The sequence below is a fragment of the Alexandromys fortis genome, unplaced genomic scaffold, assembly GCF_014885135.2.
Source record: "Alexandromys fortis isolate MF-2015 unplaced genomic scaffold, M_Fortis_MF-2015_v1.1 scaffold_192, whole genome shotgun sequence".
Lineage (NCBI taxonomy): Eukaryota > Metazoa > Chordata > Mammalia > Rodentia > Cricetidae > Alexandromys > Alexandromys fortis.
In genome coordinates this window covers 2,895,109-2,918,243 of record NW_026068071.1, presented here as the reverse complement: position 1 = coordinate 2,918,243, position 23,135 = coordinate 2,895,109, and the positions used below count along the sequence as shown (strand labels likewise).

The following is a 23,135-nucleotide window of genomic DNA, read 5'->3' as shown; positions in this document are numbered from 1 at the left end:
CTTTGAAAAGGTAATGAATATGGATGCTTGCAAGGATAGGGTATTTTGAGATTGAGTAATATTTGGAATTAGAGCACTGGGCTGTTGCTTCAGAAGATACAGGGGAAAAAGGCCTTCCTCTTGTATTCTCATTCTCTGTGATGGAAATGCTGGGTCATCTCTCAAAGCCAGAAAAGCATGGACCTTTGACCTTCTTTGCTTTCTGGATCTCAAGATAACTGCTTAGTTCTTTCATGTTCCCTCTCCCACCATGAGGCAGACCTTGAGCACACAAGGTTTGTGCCAACAAAGGAACTCAGCATGCAGTTCTGATAAGCATTGTTCCAGTGATACAGGTGGCCAGCCCGTTGAGCTCATTAGCAGGTTCAGTTTACCTGACAATTCCCTTTGATGATAATGCTGTGCTCTTTTTGGACAAGCCCCAGAACTGTACCCCCTGAGGCAAATAGCTTGAATCCTATGTGCACAGCAGCCAGGCCTAGTTGGCTGTGGCCTAATACCTGCATGCCAGGCTGAAGGTTTGTTAGGTTGCCTGGAATTCTTCACATATTTCACTGTAGCTTTTAGAAAGGTTCAGTGTGGATGCTAATGTCCTCTGGATGCCATAGAGTCCAGAAGTTCTGCCAGAGTGCCTGGGGTATATGGTAGTGTGTACTGGCTTGCTTCCATACTGCTGCTGAGTTGGAAGTAGTTGGTGTGATATATAGTATTTACTACATTCTTTTGATTGTAGCATTTCAGCTTCTTTGCAGTTTTAAAGGGGAGTTTGCTATCAGGCCACCTCATAGAGCTATTCATAGATCTGGCCTCCAGATGTTTTGAGTTAAATATTGTTGCCCATTGTCCTGCTCTGAGGATTTAAAAGAGAACACCCCTCCCCCCAACAAAATACAGTTCATATGACTTGATTTTAAACAAATGACAGTCTCTGTATGAGCGCTTTTTATTTGGAGAATGGAATCCTTTGTTCTAGAGGATGTCTAATTCTAGCCTTGTAACACCTAGACTGCTTCATTTATTCATTGTTTTGCACACCTGTGTTGGGGGTGCTGCGAAACAGGCAGCAGTATTCCTGCTCCTTGGGAGACTAGAGCAGAAAAAAGCTCGCCTTCTATGTCTTTCTGAAACCCTTGGGAGTAAAGCCACCAGCGTGGGTGAAATGATGAGAAATGTTCACAGAGGAAGCATAAGTGTCCCTTCCCAGTAATTTTGCCACAGAATACAGTGGAGATGTTATTCACCCCGTCCTGTGTCAGAGACCTAGTAATTGACTTCATAGTGGCATCAAACACCCTAGCCCCAGCATAGCTGCTCCTATCCCATATCCAACTCAGGCCTTTTGCTTTTCTGTCATCCTTGCTAGCTAGATGGCTCCCTCCTGCCCACACCTCCCCTCTCTCTGCTCTGCTTTTCACTTTCTCTGCAGCCAGCATGGGAGTGGAGTTCTTTTGAGAAGTCAGTCTGCTGAGGACACATCCTGGTTCCCAGTACCCAGTGGCTTCATACCACCTGCAGAGCTCAGCTTGTATTCTTTATCAGGGCGCCCCTGACTTTCTTCAGCAGCTTCCCTTCTAGGGTAGATCCCAAGTCTACCATGGGACTGGCTTGTCGAGTTGTTGTCTCCTCTTCCTCTGCTTTTTTGGAGGACGTGCATTTGTTCCTGCCTACATTAAAACTAGTCCTTCCACCTAGAGTTGGGGCTTGTTTACCCCCATGGCCATGCCCTAGGCAATGAGCTTTGAGAACAGACTTCTTGAACTAGAGTTTAAAGACTAGCAGCGTTGTAAGTATCCTGAGTAGGCACATTTTTTTTCTAGGAAGATTAATGCTTGACTCTAATTCTCAAAGCAATCCAGCTCCTAAAAAGAAACACCATCTCTGAGAGCTTATTATGCTCGGCATCCATTCTTATGTCATAAAAAATTGACATTCCCCACCCGTGCCTTTAAAGTTCATAGATGCAGCTGGTGATATAGGCAAAGGTTTGTTTGTTTGTTTGTTTGTTTATGTTTCCTTTGATTCGAGACAGTGTTTCTCTGTGTAACAGCCATGGCTGCCCTGGACCTAGCTCTGTAGACCAGGCTGGACTTGAATTCACAGAGATCTGCCTGCCTCTGCCTCAGAGTGCTGGGATTAAAGGTGTGTACCATCACTGCCTGGTTCAAAGTTGCATTTATAACAGTTATATGTTTATGCCTAAAACAATCTAAGTGACTACTGACAATGTTCTTTTGCAGAAAAAGGTAATCAGTGCAGAACAGGGTGAGTGATAAAATCTGTTTAACGTTTCCTCCTAGAAGTCTGGTGCAGGCTCCAACTAACACAAATGGAAGAACTTCATCTTTATACTATTTGAAAAGTTTACAATGAGATCCTAGTACCCAAGGGACTGTGACACTGCTGCCTTGGGATGTCTGGGGATAGCCAAGAACCATCCTGGGTCGCCTCCCCTGTGATGCCATTTCTAAAGAATGTTATTGTTCAGCCTCTTCCCTCTCCTTTGGCCACTGTGGTTTTCCTTTCCCATTTCGGCTGAATTCACTTCTTCCGTTGATTGTTACTATTTGTTTCTTTTTTCCCTGATCCTTCCTTAAAACCTCCCCTTTTAAATTTTAAACACCTCTTCCTGCCTCTTATCTTCTTCAGGAGTAAACTAAAAGACAAATTATTATAATATTGTATTATATTTTAAAGAGATTGGGTCAAAATTCGTTGCAGCATTTGGAAGTATGAAAAATAAAAGAGGCTGGTCAGTAACTTGCCTCGTGCTTTCACCAAAATAATCATCATTAGAAATCCTCTTGTATATTTTGTAAGGATCTCCTTAAGAGAATAAGCATGATAAAAACAGCCATTGAAAAGCAGTGTGGGGGCAGTTCTCATTATTCTAAAATTATCTTTGAACCTTTCAGTTTTCAGTATGCAGGCTTAGGCTGGTCTCATCTGTATCTCTTCTCTTTTGTTTCCCAGAGTTCAATTTCTACCCAAGTGAAATGGGTATGGAGCCCAAAGCTTCCTGTGGACCAGACAAAGATCTACCACCTCTCAAAATTGGTGTGATAATGAAAGAAAAATTCTCTTGTTTGGCTGAGCACAGTGCTGGCCTCAGCAGTCTGGCTGTAGAGATGGTTGTAAACCGGTCAGGGCCATAGTTGTAGGTGATTTCATGCCAATATAAATGCCTTAGCATTTATATGACTGGGCTCATCTATGTATATATCTGAGGGTTCTGAATCTATTGATTCGGTCAACTTTGGATTAAAAACCTCTTTACAAATTGCATTTGGAGTGAGTGCATACAGTAAATCATATAGGATAACAACTACTTACAGTTCTTTTACATTGCATTAGATATTGTAAGCCACGTAGAGATATTTAAAGTAAATGGGGGGAGTGTGGATAGGTTGTATAAAATGCTATATGTGCCACTTTGTTGTGAGGGACTGGAAGACACAAGTATTTTGGTACCCACGGGGATCTTGAAACCAACCCACTGTGGGTCAAGAATGACTGTATTAAATACATCCTTGAAGTATTGCTTTCCAGTTATTATTATTACTAAAAGAGGATGATTTTTACATCACATACATAAATGAAATACAAGCTTGCAACATACTATACACCATAAAACCCTTATGAAATGTTATGCACTCCAATATTTTTAAGGGTTTTGTGTGTGTGTGTGTGTGTGTGTGTGTGTGTACATGCACGGGGTGCACGTGTGAGTGCAGGTTTCCCTGGAGGCTAGAATATGGCATTATATCTCCTGAAGATGGAGTTATAAGTGAGTGTGAGCCACCCAACTTGGGTTTTGGGATGAGCACCAAACTTGGGCCCTCTCCAAGACCAGTATGTCCTCTTAACCACTGAGCCATCTCACCACGGGGACCTCTTTACTGTAGTTAATTGTTCCTTTTTGGGTTGTGACTATGGTGTGAGAACCCTATAGAGTTAACATGATGAATGAAGACACTGGATCAGAAGTCAGGTACTGAGCTAATGTTTCAGATATTTTGAAGATATTCTGAAACTTAATTAATCAGAGAATTTGTAGATCAAATAGCCAGAGCATATAACAGCTTTAAAGCAAAAGAGATGATGATAAATCTAGATTTCTCTGTTGTTTCTTTTTCCCTTGAGTGTTTTGTAAAAGTTTGAATGCTGAAATTCATTCTGACCACTGAAATCACTCAGTAGGAATCTCAGTGTTTGTGTATTATAAAAACGGCTTTTAGGGAGGGTATAGATTCCATTACATTCACCTGTTTTTGCATGGTTTGCTGAGTTTTATTTTTACAACTGTGACCGTTGTCACAACTGCATTTTAGAACACACACATGCTTCCCACTTTCTCCATGTTGCTTTTCTTGCCTCTGGTTCCTTTTAGGAAAAGGTATGTTTCAGTAGCCTGACGTTCCTGGGTGTCATCATTTCCTTACCTTTCCTGATGAATGAAGTGCAATGCCAGGGGATCTCTCTGGGGGTCATCTTCTTTGCTCTGAGGCGCAGGAAAGAATACTCACATGTGACCTCCAGAAGGTACCATGGGCTCCTCTGCACATTTATAGGTATGGCTGGGGCTTGAGAGGAGCTTCAGGATGAAGGTTCACAACTAATTTGGAGACTAGCCTGTCATGTTTTCATATCTGTTCATGAGTATATTTATTCCCTTGAGACCAACACCAAATAAACACAACACCAAACCTGTAGTAGATAACAATTTTTGGGTGGCAGGCTATACTCAGTGTTGATCAAGTCAAGTCTGACTCATCCTGTATATGCAGCAGAGCACCTGCTAGGCATGCCCTAGAGTTCCACTGGGGTTGAGTCAGAGTTGGAGGAGATGCCAGTCTAGCCCTGAAGGCACCAATACTAGGGAAGATGTGACATGTAAATAGGCACATCATAGAATAGAGCAAATACTGAGGCCAGCCAAAGAAAGACACTTCACTCAGGTGCCGAGTCTTGACAGGAGGAATCTGCATCACAGCCTAGAAGGGGCATATGCATATGAACAGTACGTGAGTGAGTGGGAACTGAGGCAGAGAGAAAGAATAATCTGAGTTGGGAGGTAGTGTTGCTAGGGAAGCAGATGGACAACAAGCCAAAATGGAACCAAGAGTTCCCTGCATATTGTTTTATGATTTCTGAAACCTGATTCTTTTTTAATTCCGACTAGGGACTTGCAGAGGACAGGTTTTTAGGGGCCCCAACACCAGTCAGATGGTTTTCTGCTGCCATCAGTCATAGAAAAAAAATAATTGTAGAAGTTAGGTGACACCCTAAAGCTGAGGTCTCCAGAATAGTATGTATAAGCCATCAGAGCCTGAACAGTTGCTTTGGGTGAGCTTAAGATGGGAAGAGCTCAATGTGTAAAGGACATGCTTGCTTTTAAGGAGTTCATACAAAAAGGAATGTAAAGCATCCAATTTACAGTTTTTATGGTCACTACATTTTAAAATGACGTTATTTTTCAGTACGTAAAGAATAAAATGTTTCAGTATAGTGAGTTAAGTAAAATATACGTTTGCAATTAGTTGGACCTACTTTTTTTTTTTGAAAGACTGTTTATTGGAAGAAAATTCAAGATGTAACAGTCTTGAAAAGCAATGAAAATAATTGATGGCTGACACAAAGTGACAAAAGTCAGAAAATGGTGTACAAAGACTGAACTGGTCATCAGATATCATTAGTGGTTAAATAGTCCTATTGGTCTTAGGAAGAAGAAAATCCTGTAAAGCCATGGAGTTGGACCTACTTTTTAAAAATTAAGTGTGTGGCTTTCACTGTGTTACAGTACTGCCCTAGGGAAATAATTTTACCAACTAGGCTGAATTTTGCTTTTATTTCACCTTAATTTTTATATCATTACAGCCAGGGGAACAAGACATTTTTATGTCAACTGCGGAATGTGAGCTTGATGGACTTACTGAGAAATTCTTTTCCTTGCTCCTGCTGGGTGACTGTGACTGGATTGGTTGGGCCTTCTCTGGGTGTGGTTTCCTTTGGGTGGTACACTGGCAGGTTGGTCTGAGGTCAACTTGCTTTTAAACTATGTTCCACTCATACAATATTATGCTGCTAATTCAGAATAATAATGACATTCTTCTAGTATTTACAGGAAAAATAATACAGAAGGAAAATAAATCTTTATGGAGTATAGAAAAAGTTTCAGAAGCTTTGATATGGGCTTCTGTCTTTCTGCTTCATCAAGCGCGCACACACACACACCCAAAAGCGGAAGAAACTGAGGTAGAATTGAGTAATTTATCCAGGCTCAACAGCATTACTATATAGTTTTTCACCTTTCATTTTTTAAAAAGTTACCATTTTCTATGCCTGTGAGTCAATAAAATATGTATTGAGTGAGGGACCTTACATTCAGCCACGTGTTAGTTGATGGCATATCCCAGATCTTCTCACTTCCTTCATACTCGTGCCTGAACACGTTTGAGAACCAGTTGAATAGGATAGCTGTGGGAGCTGGTCTGGGAAGTTTGGACTTTTTTCTAAATGCCTTCTCTACTGATTTGTCTTAGGACAATTTATTCTTTGCTGGAGGATAGAACGTCTTGCCAAGATCTTGCCTCTAGATTGTCTTCTCTTGGTACTTCCTTTCTTATGGACAGACATGCATTTAGGAAGCTGTGTAATGTGTCTGAAGTTGGCTTAGTCAGTAGCGAATCAGAAAAAAAGGATACAGGAAGTCTTCACTGATATTTTACCTGGCTCTGGTAGTCTTTTTTTTCCCACTATGGAACACATCAACCTAAAAACAGAGATGTCCAAAGAAGAACTCATCCTGGTCTCAGGAGTCCCACTTTTCTTATCATCTGCTGCTCCCCACCCCCAAGGTTTGTTTTCCTGAAATCAGTTGAGATGGTTCGTCATATAACTCCCAGCTAAGAGATGATTCCCAAGGAATAGCATCCCTTCATTCAAGAAATTTATGGACTAATAGGAAATATTGAAAAGTGAGAAGCATTGGCCATGATAGAAATATAGAAACTGATGTTTCTTAGTCTTCTAATTTCAGTTGCTTAATGAAATAGATGTTTCTTGCTCATGTTAGCTCAGTATGAATGGTGAAGGGGTTTCTAAACCTGTGATCCTCATCCAGGCTTCTTCCATGGTGTGACTCACCAATCTTTTGGACATTTTCTGCTATCTACCTACTCCTTTGCTTTTGGCCAACAGAAAAAGGAAGAGAGATGGCATGGGGATTATGCCAAAAACTTATGTTGCAGGCCCAGAATACATGAATTCCCCTCACATTTCTTTGATTAAAGCCCAACCACGTAGCCCAACCTAGGCAAAAGAGACTGGGAAGTGTGGCTTTTCCATGTTCTCAAGAAATGCATATCATAGTTTGGTTTCTTTCCTATTATTTTGAGTGACAAGTACTCAGATGTTCACAGCCTTTAAATATTAGCTCAGTTGTTGGAGCAGTACCATTTTCTTTGTATTGTTTTTTGAGGCAGGGTTTCTCTGTGTGACAGCCCTAGCTGTCCTGGAACTAGCTCTTGTAGACCAGGCTGGCCTTGAGCTCACAGAAATCTGCCTGCTTGCCTCCCGAGTGCTGGCATTAAAGGCATGCACCACCACCACCCAGCCAGAGCAGTACCATTTTAATGACTGTTGAAAAAAGCACTTGACACACTTCCCAATGGGATTTTGTGACATGAGGTTTTTTTTTTTTTTAATGACAAATCATTACCTTTACCTTTTTATTTTTTTACTTTTTAATTGATTTTTATTGAGTTCTACATTTTCTCTGCTCCCATCCCTGCCTCTCCCCTCCTTTTCAACCCTCTCCCAAGATCGCCATGCTCCCAGTTTACTCAGGAGATCTTGTCTTTCTCTACTTCCCATGTAGATTAGATCTATGTATGTCTCTCTTAGTGCCCTCATTGTTGTCTAGGTTACTGCTGCTGGATTGTTGCACTGGGGAAATCATGGGGAACATGACAGTGTATGGCTTTGCAGGTAGGGGTGCAGCAAACATATATACCTGATGGGAGGTACTTATGGGTGGGGTATAATATGGAGTATTATCACAGCTTCTTTTTTTATTGAAAATTTCCATCTCCTCCCCTCCCCCCACTCCTCCCAGGTCCAGGAAGGTGAGCATCCAAACAGACTAGGCTCCCACAAAGCCCGTCCATGCAGTAGAATCAAAACCCAGTGCCATTGTCCTTGGCTTCTCATTCAGCCTCCACCGTCAGCCACATTCAGAGAGTCTGGTTTGATCCCATGCTCCATCAGTCCCAGTCCAACTGGCCTTGGTAATCTCCCATTAGATCAGTCCCACCATCTCAGTGGGTGGATGCACCCCTCACAGTCCTGACTTCCTTGCTCATGTCCTCCCTCCTTCTGCTCCTCATTTGGACCTTGGGAGCTCAGTCCAGTGCTCCAATGTGGGTCTCTGTCTCTATCTCCATCCATCACCAGATGAAGGTTCTTCTTATTTAGTTTCTCTAGGATCACAAATTATCACAGCTTCTTTCCACCAAAGTAGTGAAATAGATCTGATGACGTGCCTTTTGTTTGTCAGAAGCCATTTAGGCTGGGGGTCTCTTGAAAATGTGCTAGTGAAATGTTTGTGCAGAGGAGCATGCTGCATCCAATTATCTGTTCTCATTTGTTTTTACTGGGTTATTGCCACTTATGAAAAGCTGTGCACAATTCCTTACCCTGAGGGAAGATCCAGGAGCCATTTGCTCTTCAGATTAGTCCATTAGTTTATTCATGTTACCCTGACAGTTTTGTGTTAGTGACAATGAAAAGATTAACTGTGTTTACTTTTAAAAATTCTTATTGTCAAGAAGACTTCATCTTTTTATGGAGGATTCACAATTTTCATTTAGGAATGAGCAGTCTAAGGATCTGTAGCTGACTGGGACCCTCACATTTCATTAAGGCCTTGCATGTCAGTTGCAGTGGCTAGACTGAATTCTGAGTAATTACTCCTCACCTTAAATTCTAGACTTGGAACTTGATAATAAGTGCCAATTCTATTTTTATTCATATTCTCAATAAACATTTGAGTCTAAAACATGCATTTAAACGAGTATTACAAATGGCTTTTCAGAACTAATATGTCAGGTTTGTGCCATGGTACCTGCTATATAAAACTGATAGACGGGGATGGCAAGATGGCTTAGCAGGTCCCAAGTCTGAACAACTAAGCTTGATCTGTGAAGTCCTATATAGTGGAAGGGGAGAACTCCTATAAACTGTCCTCTGACCTCCATGCATTCTTTGTGGTACATGGATGCTCATATACATATGTGCACAAACACACAATAAATAAATGTAATAAAAAATTGGTAGACATTCAAAGAATCTTTCTAAAGAAGCATTGCAGCTTCCTTTTGGGGACAAACAATGTCCCCAGAAATCTGCTGCTTGCTGCTTGCTGCTGAGTGAGAACCTTGGCTCTGGGTATAAATGTTATGCCACCAAAACTTGGAGAAAAAACTAGAACAGCACACACAGTTGAATTCACCACATAAGTAACCACAAACAGACTGTGTCCAAGTTCCGGTGGACTTCGAAATATACTGGGAGCCAGGCATTTTAGAAAAGGTGAAGGAAGTCATTATAATTTCTTGGGGATTGGTTTGGCACTGAAATTGAGATTAATGGTGTCCTCTCTGAATAACGTATTAAAAACAAGCATGCGTTGGAAATATAAAGATGACTTTGTTCCAGGAGACTGGAAAGAGTAGTTCAAGGGCAAGGGATTATTCTTTGGCCTCCTGATAACAAAAATGTGTATAGAATCAGTGCTTTGCTCTCTACCCCCACTTCCTGCTACTGGCCTCTACTTTTCTATAATTTGATATGATTAGTGTGGAATAGGCTCGTCCCTTGAGCCCAGCCTGGCTGGAAAGGAGAGTGTAGGCTTCTAGGCTTACTCCCTCAGGCCCTGCTCCATTCTCAGTTGCTGCCTTATAATGGGCATAGCAATGGCTGTGAAGATGTCCATGTCCTAATACCTGTAACCTGTGAGTGTATTGTTTTATGTGCCCAAAGGGACTTTACAAATGTGACTCAGTGAGAGATATTTTGATGGGGTGGTTTTCCTGGTGGGTTCCATTTCATAACAAAGTTCCTTGTTAATGGGAAAGAAAAGCAGAAAAGAGAGTGGGCTGTCCCAGCAATGATTCTTTGAAAATAGGAGTAGGGGGAGCACAAACTACAGCTGCAGGAGCTGGAAAAGGCAAGGCAGCAGCTCCCCCCACTAGATATATTCATTCTGTGCCTTTGTAGACTACATGTGGCTAAAGACAGCTATGAATGCAAAATGATAAACTTAGGACATTATGAGATTCTCATGGTTTATTTATTCACTCTTGTAATTTAATTACATTGTTTAAGAGCTTGAACTTGGTAGATGACAATTGCAATATCAAAAGGCTGGACATGCTCTCAAGACTTCAAAAAAGTAAAGCAGACTTGCGTAACCATGTTAGGTATCTTCAAACCTCTGAGAATGGTCAGAGACCAATGGGCCAACCAGCTGAGACTGAAGCCTTCTAAACTGTGAGAGAAGAAACGTGTGACTGAAACAACCATGTTGGTTGTAACAAAAAAGAAAGCAACCCAGTCTGAAGCAAGTGCTGGTGAAGTGAGATGGCCGGAAGGGGACTAAGTGCCTGCTGGTCTCCAAGCTGCCACCAAAGAGGCCACAGTCAGCCAACATGACCCCATGAGGTTCATCTGGTTATCCTCAGTGTAAATATTAAGAAACACGGGCTAGGGATATAGCTGAGTAGTAGTGTACTTGCCTTTTACTGGCAGGTTTTAGGTTGTAGGTTCAGTAGCTCAGTAGAAGGGGGAGCGGGTTAGGAAATTGAGGCTCAGGGCAAAATGGAGTGACTCATTCACGGTTTAATTCATGACAGTACACAGTCCTTTCTGAACTGGCATTTAGACAGCCGAACAGGATGTGGCAGACAAAGCAAAAAGAAATCAAAGTCTAGGTTTCCACGGCTCTCTCAGTTCATACTGCTCTGCTCTTTAAGAATGCCCGGCAGAACATAGTCTCTTTCACTTTAATAGAGACCAAGAAGTAGGATTTGCTCAGGGAAGAATCTGCGATGGCAAGATCTCTGAGTGGTGGCTCAGGACAAAGAAAGTGGCTCCTTTGTTTTTAGTTTCTAGTATATTCTGAAATTTCCACATTCTGAAATGTTGTTCAGCTCGTGCCACTGTTGGACCTTCTTGCCTGTTCCCTCGGGGTAAAGCATGCTCAGGCCAGATGGACTTATTCTGAGCTCTGGAGGACATGTATTAAAAATATCTCCAGAGGGTGGTGAAAGACTTTACCTCTTTGGCTGGTGAGAACCTAAGGTGATGGCTAAGCTCTTTGGTGGTATATAACGTGTTTAATAAAAGTGCTTGCCCATTATTTATCATAAACATCACACCATTGGGATATGCTTTAATAGTTAACTGTAAAAGCCTGGTTAATAAATTGTGGTCTGCTACATAGAATGAAAGATTCCAGATCTTGGAAAGTAATGTTAAGAGAGCTGAAAGACATAAATATCCAACTTAAAAAAATCAGTTTATGAAATTGTATGTAGTATGATATTATTTGTGTGAAAGGTAAGAAAAATAGGGAAGGGGAGCAAGGTAATATGTGAATCTAGGACTTCTGGATCATGAGTGATTTTGTTCCTGATCTTTAGATTTTACTATCTGGTTTTGTGTACTGAATTTAAGATATAGGGTAGAAAAACTTCCTAAAGTCCAATTATTACCCCACCATTTAGATAGACAATGTTTTATCTGTTCATTCGTTGAGGTCTGTTAGTTATTTCCATCTTTGTGCTATTAAAAATAAGTTTTTATCTGGGCTGTGTTGGTGCACACCTTCAATCCCAGGCATAGTCAAATCTTTTTGACTTCAAGGCCAGTCTGGTCTACAGAGTGAATTGCAGGACAGCCTGGGCTGCTAAATAGAGAAATCCTATCTCAAACAATTAAAAAGTAAAAAGGAAGAAAGAGAATGAAATGTTAAAAAATTAAGTAAAAACGGTAAGATATTTGTATGTAGTATGTGATCATGACTATGTCTATGAATAGGTTTTCTAAACTTTCTATAGTGGAAACGAAAGCATCCCCTTGTCTGCGTGAGAACTGTGGGTGGAGTAGGTGGGAATAATCTAGCATCCTGTTTTGGGGGTGGTGAAAGTTGAAGAGACTGGACAGGCTCTCTGTCAGCAAAGATGGAACCTTGGGAAACAGTATGCTGTCTGCTTGACTTGATCGGTTCTTCCTCCCCTTCTCAGACAAGCTGACTCCTATTTGATGTCCTTTGCCTGTTCATGGCCTTACCCAGACACCAGCAATTGCCCTGCTGGGTAGTTTAATAGGAGGCTTTTAACTTTTTTCAGTGGGAAAAAAAGCTCTTCAAAGTTAAAGCCTTAAACATGCTTTTGTAAGAAGACAAAATTGAATTGCTTATTTATTTGCTCAAAGAGTATTATCTAATCTTTTTCCATAGATTAGAAAGGATTCCAAGACCAGAGCTGACAAACTGCCCAAACCAGCTAATCTACTGGCCTTGCTGATTCCAGAATGTTCTACTTGGGGCCCGCCTGAGTGCCTCCCTTGCTAGCAAACCCACTTATCTCCATTTTAAACATTCGGATCTGCCTGACCTGGGGAGGTGGGTGGGAGTGGTGAAAAACACAGAGAGCCAGCATGATTTTACTTCTGTTCAAAGGGCATGTGGGGGACTCCTACCAGGGTTGGCTGAAACAGCACAGAAACCAACCTTAGAACAAAAGTGCTTTTTCTTTTTAGTTTTGCCTTTTTTTTTGTTGTTAGTTTATTTGTTTAATGCTTTTTTATTTTCTGAGGTTATAATTACATCATTTCCCCCTTCCTTTTCCTTTCTCTGAACTCCCCATTTGCCACCTCCCTTTACTCTTGAATTTGTGGCCTCTTTTTCTTTAGTTGCTGTTATTGTTGCTGTTTGTGGTTGTTGTTGTTAGTAGTGGTTGTGGTTGTGGTTGTGGTGGTGGTGGTGGTGGTGGTGGTGGTGGTGTGTGTGTGTGTGTGAGTGAATGTGTGTCGTTCATTCCTGAAAATAAAAATACAGCCTGTTCAGTCAATGTAAGGTTACTTGTATGTATGTTTTCAGGGTTGATCATTTGGTATTGCATAACCAATTGGTGTGTTCTTGGTTCATTTTTCAGGCAGCGCCTTATTATGTAGCACAGCCTGGCCTCAAACAAATTTGTGATCTTCTTGCCTCAGTCTCTCCAGTACAGAGAATATGGCCATGTGCCACCATGCTTTACTTTGTTCTCCCCTTCATTGAGTCATTCAGAATCAAGTCAATTACTTTTATTGGTTAACGTGTTTCGTAGAAAAAATGTAGGAAATGGGTAAGAGTTGTAAAAAAATGAAATGCACTTTTCTATACATTATTATTTTATATAACTTTAATTGTATGCCCAGCATTTGTACCAGTAAAAGTAAATATAATGAAAATTAATAACATTTTCAAAGTAGAAATATTCCCCTTAGAGATAATGTAATCACAGTATTAGAAGTCCTATCTCCTTGGTTGTATTAAAAAAAACAGCATTTGTAGTAAAAAAAATTAAGTATAAATAAACAAAGTCAAAGACAAATAAAACTAGGCATAAATAAACTCATGATACTCTTCATGGATGTCCATCACTGGATAGCACTGTCACATAGGAAGGAGTGTCTTGGAGAACCTGAGACATGTAGACCTTTTGTTTTGTTTTGTTTTTCAACAAAGGGTTCATTTGGGTCTCTTTTTTTAAAACTTGTGTTTTTTTTTTTTTTTTTGATGTCTTCAGATTTGGTGTTTTGAAGTTTGCTCTTTTTAATTTCTGTGTCTCTTTTCCCTTGCTGATAAGCCATGATGTTTCTTTCTGGTTCTTATTCTACTTTTTCCTTCCCTGCTTCCATTTGGTATCTAAGTATGGAAAAAGTGGAACACTTCATGGCCTTGGGGGAGGTTGGAAGGAAGGATCTCCAGTCCAGGAGAAGTGAAAAAGGATGTAAATAAGTCAACTTCTGCCTTATCTTCTTCACGTAGTCTTTGACCTATTTCTAACTTTTTTGTTCGGTTCCATATAATCTCTCTTCTTTTTGGATTCGGCTGAGTCCGGATGTTATTTAAAAGTTTAGCCTTTCCACATACTGAGCAATTTCCATTTTTCTTTTAATTGCATAAAGTTCATACAAGCTATCTGCTAGCATTAACAGTTTCATTTTTCCATCTTAATATTTTGATAAAATAACACAATCACAACAGATTTTTAAATGAAATATTAACCAAGTTGCTGTGGACCCTTTGGCTTCTCCTTCTGGTTCACACTGCCTTGTGCTGAGAAGAGTTTCTGTGCATCTTTCTACACACAATAGCTTAAAAACCATATAGGAAGATGTTAAAAAAATTGCACACATGGTACCAGGCACACCTGAAAACACCTGAACTCTCTAACCTGAACTTTGGTATGCATCTTGGGCTCATTGGGAAATACAAGAAAAGGAATCTGACTGTGAAGCGTGGCCTAGCATTTGGAGTAATTTCGATGAAAAGGACTGATTTTTCTGGGACTGGAGACATGGATATTATTGTAGCTGAGCTTCTCAGTGAGGATAGGAAGGACTGTCTCAGGGGAAAACAAATGTGTTTTGGGCTGCCTGCTGGTTTCAAAGGCCACCTTCCTTTACAAGATTTTTGCTTGGCTCTGACGGAATGAGGAGGGTAAACAGTTAACCGCATGCCTATGGAAGATGTACAGGAATGCACTAAATATGACTCTGAGTCCTGTTTCATTCCTAGTGGGGCAAAAACGGAAGTTGCTTTCAAGGCAGAAGGGGTTTGGGAGTTGGACAAATCCTTGCTAATGATTTATGAGGGAAGAAGCTGACCTTTTCAGGGCACTAATGGGAAAGTAGCTTTAATCATGGGCCTGGGAAAGACTGAGGACAAGGTGGTAGACTGGAGTGTGAATGGTTTTTGTAGGGGTAGGTGGGTAGGAAGGAATCAGTCAGACAGAGTCTACCTGGAATAGAAGTTGTGTTTGTATAGTGATTGAAGTAAAAAAGAGCTAAATGCTTTGTATGGGAGCTTGTCTTGGGTAGGACTATAACAGCAGGCCAGGTCCTAGAAAACTCAATGCTGTGTACTTTTATTTGTGTGTGTGTGTTGGGAATGGAACTCAGGTTCTTGTTAGAGAAACACTCTATTGCTAAGCTGTACCTGGAGCCCAGTAGTGTGCATTTTTGTACAGAGTCACTACATTTGAGGGAGAGTCTGTGTCTTTATGCCAAGTGAGGTTTGATAGTTGGCAAGACAAGAGATCATGACATTTGTTCAGGATGGAAACTGATATCTTGCTTTTGATGCTGGGTGTTTCCCAATCAAATCTAAGGTCTGTCACAGGTGGTTCTCAATCTCATCCTAACAAGTCAGGAAATATGCTCTTTAGCTGACAACAGTCAAAATAACCTTTTCAAATCCCAGACAGTGCCCAACAGCAATATCCTCATCAGACACGTGATCGGATTCTGAAGCTGTATAACTCATGTGACATGATGTATTTATTCCTCATGTAGTGTTAGCCACAAACACCTTTTTGGCAGAAAAACATCATTTTGATGTTTGTACAGTAAAGACATGATGAAGTAACATAGGCATCTTTGGAATGTGGTTAGTGGTTTTTCTCGAAGCCAATGGTCTGGGAAAATGTGGTGGGTGCTATGGCTTTTGAGACCACCTTTAAGAACTTCATCACTTTTCTGTGGTTGAAGAGGCCTTTCTCTTGACATTAACTGAACTCTAAGAGGTGTACCTCCTCTTTCGCTTGCATTGAAAGCAAGCATGTATGATTGTAAGAATTAATGTTTGACATAGAAAGGAAGTGGAATCAGGAAACATGCCAAAAATGAAATTCATCAAAATGGCCGAAGTACCACTCAGTTTCCTCCAGGAGCAAAGAGTATGGAATTGTTATTTGAATAACTTGATTTTCTTTATAAAAAAATAGAAAGGTAGGATCTTATAATTTTCCCAACAATTCTGAAGTCTAAAGTAAGTGGATTAGGCTCAGCCATGGTGTAGAGGTATGTTTCCCACTTGCATATGTTGATTAAATCATATCCTATGTGTAAATAATCTTAGCATTTATCTGTCTTTGTGTATGGTTCTCTAGGCTTAAATATGAATATTTACTATGTTGGGATGGCAGTGATATACTCAGGATTCAATTTGCGTTAAGGTAGAACTATTTTTGCTATAATCTGTTCCCATCGTTCACAAAATTCTGCCACTGCTGGTTTAACATGGAAGTATACCATCACACTTTTCCCCCTGGAAGTGAATCCTGTTTCAGATATGTGTTGTGGAATAGAACAGGGAAGTGTGCAATAGGTTGGACTCTTACTGTGCTTATTCTTCCTCCTCGTTCTCTTCCTCTTTAATGTACCATGTTTGGGAGGCTGTCCACAGACTATTTTATCTTTTATATATTTCTATTTTAGTATTGGCCATAGCTTCTTGAAATCACATGTTTAAAATGAAGATTAAAAGAACATTGAAATCCATGTTGTTCTGATAGTGTTTTACCAACTTTTCAACCATCCTAGAAGAGATAGCTTTGTTGTCCAACCAGTTTTGGGAAATCTCACGGGATTGGCTACAGTTTCAATGTCTTCAGTTTTCTGCAGCCAGGGACTTGAACAGAAGAAGTGGGAGGATTGAGCTTGTGAAATTTAGATTGTCAGATTCCCATGCATGCCAGTCAGTGTGCATTTATAGAGACAACCAAAGAGATAGCTGCCCAGACTCAGACAATTATAGGTGTGTCCTGTTTTATACAACAGCTGCTGCCCTCAAACCGGCTTGTCAATCAACATGATCGTGAGAGTGGGGGAGGGAAGAGACTCTGATTAAAGAAATCCATGGTACACCCTTTACTTTCTCTATCTCCTGGTAAGCCGAAGATCATATATTCTTTAAGGAGATGTTTGTAGGCATTGTTACTTGGCTGTATTTCTCTAGGAAAAGAAAAAAAGGACCCTTTGAAATCTTGGATCCCTATTGTACAAGGAATGCAGAAAGTATTCACAAGGCATCTCACTATATTGTTAGATTTCCTGGCTTTTTACTTTTGTGCAGTGGTTGATGTTTGATTTGTTAATGGGTAGAATGACAATATTGCAAGTACCTTGTACATAGACCTAAGGCAGAGTTCATATGTATTGTGTGGAACTGAAAGTTGTGAGGGAGGACATTTGTCAGGGAGTGAGAACAGAGCCTGGTTCTCTCCTATTCTGGAAGAGTTACATTCCATTGTCATGGCCTCATTAATCACACTGTGTGGAAGATGACGCTTGTCTTACTTGTTTGGTTGGTCATCGTCAATATCTGTTTTCACTGGTGTTTAAAGTGTGCTTTGCAACAGTATGCTTTTAGTGGTGTGTGTACTTACATTATTATTGATTGTTACTTAAGCAATTCTAGTAAATTAATTTTCAACCAAGTAGTTGGGACAAAAGCTGTCAATTAAATAATATGAATTATAATTCCATATGAAACAATAATTTAGATCAGCAAAATTATTCACATCTGACTTGACTTTGAAATTTGTTTTCACAATTTTGTTTTTCAGGATAACCAAGCCACTAACCTTTGCTGATTGTGTTGGAGATGAACTTCCTTTAGGATGGGAAACTGTATATGATAAACAAATTGGAATTTATTACATGGACCACATAAATAGTAAGTACAGTGCCACATTTTCATTGCTATATGTGAGTTTTCTCTTTTGCTTGTTTTGTTTTTCAGGTTTTTACATATAATCTCAAACATGATAAACCCTTTCCTTGTGAAGCAAAATGATTATGGTGCCCAATGAAATATTAAGGTTTTGTATTATGGTATACTAAGTTTTCTCTAGCTGAATTCTAAATATACAAAGTAGGCATATAGTTGTACCTCAATTCTGGTTTTACTGTTTCCTATAAGGAACAAATTTCCAAGGCATCCAGGAAACAGGAAAACTTCTCATGCTGAGTGCAAAGTAGAACTTAGAAGTTCTTAGAAGTTGACATGATTGTCCTTCCCTGATAGACAATGTCTGGAGACATTTCTTATAGCCAGGCCTGGGAGAGGTGCTGTTGGCATGTTGTGGGTGGAAACTAGGGCTGCTTCTCAGCATCCTATATTGCTCAGGATGACTGCACCATACAGAATGAACATACTCCAAATGTGAGTAGAGCTGAGATGTAGAAACCCACAATCAGAGGCTGTACCTCATGTTCTGCATCTTCATCAGCCTTTTTGATCAATACTCAATTAAAGGTTCCATTTCTGACTCTCTTTGCATTTTAATTCTAGCTTCTATCAGTACTTTTGTCATTGTTATTTTGCCATGGGCCATGTAGCTTGGCTTTGCCTTGACTTGTTTTATTATGTATGGGTCTGAAGATCCATGTTGTTCTTTACCTTAGTAACTTTGAAGGTCTTTCCCATGCTGGGCTTGTGGGGCTGACTTCTTGGGTCTGAATCTTTGTGTCTTAGATTTCGGAGCAGTGGAGCTTTCCCATGTGGGTCTCTGAGCCTCGAGCAGTGCAGCTGTTTCAAAGTCTAGTCAGTGATGATTAGAGAAGGGGAATAAGTACTGTCCTAGCCATGTTACCCTTCTAGGCAGGTATCTAAGTGTCAGGAAGCTTTAAGGTGGATATATCACATACTGGAAAAGGTCAGAAGAGAAGCTTAGAGACAAGTTGAAGGTAGCCCTTCCACTGGCCCTTAGCATGCTCAGCATCTCATGACTGTGTGTGTTCAGAGGAAGGTGGCCATGTAGGGTTGTCTTCCCAACTAAGGTCTCCAGGGAAGCTTTGAATATATAACACCATCTTGCACTCTGGGTTCCCTGGTTTTGATACTGTAGCTGTGTTACTAGGCTTCGCTCTTCTCAGGGCCAGGTGATATGGATGTTGATGCTTACCAGATGGCAAAGGCAGTGGATGTATATAACTTTCCTGGGAAGGCTGCCTGCTGCTGTGGGCCCAGGACTCCTTCTTGCCAGTCTTCTCTCATAAACTTAGCAGTCCTCTTCTCTGGTAGCCCCTGCTTGCTGTTGTTGCTTTCCTACTCACAAACGATTCACAACAAACATTTCTAAAGTTCCTCTCTACTTCCTATTGTGTTCTAGCCCTGGGAACACAGGAGAGTGAGACAAGTTATCAACTCTTAAGGGTTTACTACTCTCGAAAGTGGACACGCATCTTAAGAGCAAGAGACAAAGAACTTTCTTCCAGCTACCATAAAAGCGTAGCCCACCACATGAGTAACAGTAGGTGGGGACAACAGTTGTAGTGTCGTGCCCCCTCCTTCCCTACAGACCTTTAGAGAATTCAATTTTAAAACTCTTTAAATGTGAGGTACCAATATTCAAATTGGAACTGTGTAGGTTTATGGTGATGTGAGGGACAAAAAGATCCTAGACTGGCAGCTTGTAAGGTTCCCAAGACCCTCAAGGACACTGGAATAGTGTGAATAATGCTGTTCACCTGGCTGGTTGCAGTGGGTCTTACAGCTGAAGAAACATAAGTAACATCTGGGCAGTTATTAAAAAAGCCCTGCCCATGTCCCACGTTAGGCCAACTGTATCTGGAACTCTGACACTGGGACAGGACTTTGACTTCTTGTATTTTGCATTTTTATTTCCCTATTTGAAATAGAGAAGGCTTGAAGAACTTTCTAAGAGTCTGCAGTGACAGTGGTGACTGAATAGGGGCAAGTAGGTGGGGAGAGTGTTTCCAAGGAGGTCTTTGGAACAGTTTCTCTCTCACCCTCTTTCATTCCCTCCCTCCCTGCTACCATCCTTCCTTTTGTGTGGATGTGTGTGTATGCACGTATGTAAATGACAACATTTAATATACCTTTTTAGCTCTGTAAAGTAAAATTCATAGATCATAAAGGAAAATATTTAAAAGTAAACAGTTCAATCCTCCTCTGTCGATTTGTAAAACACTCTCATTTGACCCAAAGGGAAACCCACCTCCTTAAGCAGTCATCCTGCATTCACCTCCATCTCTTTCTTCACCCTATCAGTCTGTTTTTTTTTTTTTTTTTTTGTCCCTTCCGCTTTGCCTATTCTAGACATTTCATATCAATGGGCTCAAACACTATGAGCCCTATTGGTTCTGGCTTCCTTCAATTAGCATTGTGCTTCTGAGACTCCTCCATATTGGAGGCTCTCCATGCTATTTCAGCATATCTTTATGACCCCTGGCATGTTGTGGGAGGGAGAACTCAGAGTGAGAATTCTTTGAAGATAGGAGTTAGGTTGATTCCCATTGTGGCTAAGCTGGTGAAGCTAGTTGATACTACTTATGGTGGAAAGGAAAGCCTAGAATGAAGCAATGTGTGCTGTGCATTTTCTGACATGGTCTTGCTTTGGAGAGTGAAAGGCCATTGTGTGAGAATGAGCTGTGCTCTGAAGACTAGCTTAGAGTTACTTAGATCTGTGTAGGAGTTGAAGTCAGGAAGCAGATGAGAATCACAGGATGGAACTCAAGAGAAAGATCGGAACTGGAGATATATCTGGGCTCTTCCCAGGCCTGCAGAATGAGAAGGCAGAAGTGGGAAATGTCACAATTTCAACTGTCAAGAGATATAAAGGTCAAGATAGAATAAGAAGAGGAGAGGAACAAGCTCAGTTAGGGACAGCAGTGTGTATATTGCCCCACATTAAAGAGTTCTGGAAGAATAATGCTATAAATACCCTATATAGTTCTAAGCTCATTTAGGTTCATCTTCTCCAATGTGTATTTTCTTGTATTATGTTTCCTTTCATCTCTGTAGCATTTTCTTGTCTGAGCTTTTGATACTATAGTAGAAGGTGGGCCATTCTTCAGAAAGGTTCATGATGTAGAACCTTCCATATTGTGCAACGTTGTAGTTAATTAATTGAGTAGTCATGTAAAACGCCTGTCACTCAACTTGCAGATGTCACCTTGAACTCACTTGTTTGTGATTTTGCCCTTTTCATTTCAGAGCTTACCCAGATTGAAGATCCAAGGGAGCAGTGGAGGCGAGAACAAGAACGGATGCTAAAGGAGTATTTAGTTGTAGCCCAGGAGGCTCTCAATGCGAAGAAAGAAATCTACCAGATCAAGCAACAGCGATTTGAGCTAGCTCAGGAAGAATATCAACAGCTGCACAAATTGTGTGAGGATGATGGCCGCTCCTATACCAGCAGTGAGTTGACTTGTCTCCTTCAAGCCGCTCTCTTTGCTGAGTTCTCTGAACCATAGTCAGCTTTATTTGGGCGAGACAGCTTTGTAAAGTCTCAGTCACATACTATTAGACAATCCATATTTATTAAGATGTCTATGTTGTATACAGATTCTAGAGTATGGTGACTAACAAAGGAAGATCAGGTGTGAATGGTGTAAAGTAAGCGGTTTAAGGCAGTGATTTGAAACATCTCCTATTTCGTGATTGGCAGATTTTACTTGGAGGGTTCCACTTAGAGATAGCTGCAGTTAACACTGCTTGACTGAAATGATCTCTTGAAAAAGTTGCAGATGGCTCCATAAGTACTGAATGGGGAGATCCAAGAGTCTGCATATATGTCAATCTCCTGTCTGTGTAAAGGCTGTTCCTAGGCTTTAGATATCATTAGGCTTTAGACTTGTTGGGCATAACATTGAAGGAGGAAAGACCCAGTCTAATCCAGGTTTCTCTGATCCTTAAATAAGAGGCTCTCCTCTACTAGTCTCAAAAGGAACCTTGGTTAGTTTAAAGACTGCCAGTGATGGGCTTTCATTTTACAAACACTTAGCAGGCATCTAAGTGTTGAAGGAGCCAGGTTCAGTTTCAAAAGACTGGGCCTTTTGTAACATGATCAGTCACTATTTGAACATGCTTGACTCTTCCCAAAAGAATTGCCTATACAGGTATACCTAGCCACCATTGTTCTGGGTGCCAATAATCTTGGAGAGAACATATAAACTTGGTAGTACTAGGTTTTGTTTTTATCAATAAAATCTAGTTGAGACATGGGAGTGGGGAAAATGACTAATGGCACTGTTTTATTACTAGGTATTTGATGCTGGTAATGGAGCTTTGACCACTAAAGATATAATCTTAGCTTTTTTTCTGTGTTGTAATTCAGAATGGAATTAAGGCCAAATGGTCATATGTTTTGTGATCTTTTTTATTGCAACCACTTCTGAAGGTGCAAAGCTTAGAAGCTAAGGACTTTGGGAAAGGGTTTGCTTCTGAAGCAGGAATTAAAGATATTTCCATTGTTATGTTTCTTGAGGGAATAGAGGCAACTCAGGTATAATGATGTGTTGTTTCCAAGTCATCTTATCTTTTGATCATAAGATACTGGTTCATCCATGTTTATGTTTTAAACTTTCCAGCAGAAAGTGATAGGTCATCTGAGCACTGAGCTATAGAAGCTTCCTTTTCTCTACACTTTTCTTTTAAGGCGGTGCTCTAATTTTGGTAGCAGAGCAATACTGGCTTCATGGAATGCATTGACAAGTATTGCCTCTCCTCCTTGAAAGAGTTAATGAGAATTTGATATCTACACTGCCATAACTTCACCAAAAAGTCCTGGAGCGTGAAGTTCAATTGGTCTCTACAATATTTTTTTTGATTTTTTTTTATTGAGAAAAGGAAAAAAAAGTTTCCGCCTCCTCCCAGCCTCCCATTTCCCTCCCCCTCCTCCCATCCTTCTCCCCCTCCCCCCAGTCCTCTTCCCCTCCCCCCACTCCTCTCCCCCTCCCTCTCCAATCCAAAGAGCAGTCAGGGTTCCCTGCCCTGTGGAAAGTCCAAGGTCCTCCCCCCTCTGTCCATGTCTAGGAAGGTGAACATCCAAACTCCCACCAAGCTGGAACATGAAGTAGGATCAAAACCCCGTGCCATTGTCCTTGGCTTCTCATCAGCCCTCATTGTTCGCCATGATCAGAGAGTCCGGTTTTATCCCATGCTTTTTCAGTCCCAGTCCAGCTGGCCTTGGTGAGCTCCCAATAGATCAGCCCCACTGTCTCAGTGGGTGGGTGCACCCCTCGTGGTCCTGACATCCTTGCTCGTGTTCTCCCTCCAT

At 40.8% G+C, this 23,135-nt stretch overlaps 1 protein-coding gene across 4 annotated transcripts in view; it reads left to right on the top strand.

The window, feature by feature from the left end:
• Nucleotides 1-23,135, top strand: part of Wwc3 (WWC family member 3) — a 108,370-nt gene that overhangs the window by 23,456 nt on the left and 61,779 nt on the right. For all 4 annotated transcript variants that reach the window (XM_050121011.1, XM_050121012.1, XM_050121010.1 and 1 more), the window contains exons 2-3: nucleotides 17,676-17,785; nucleotides 21,071-21,274. In XM_050121011.1, coding sequence (XP_049976968.1) covers nucleotides 17,676-17,785; nucleotides 21,071-21,274 — 314 coding nt within the window. The remainder of the gene's footprint in view (nucleotides 1-17,675; nucleotides 17,786-21,070; nucleotides 21,275-23,135) is intronic.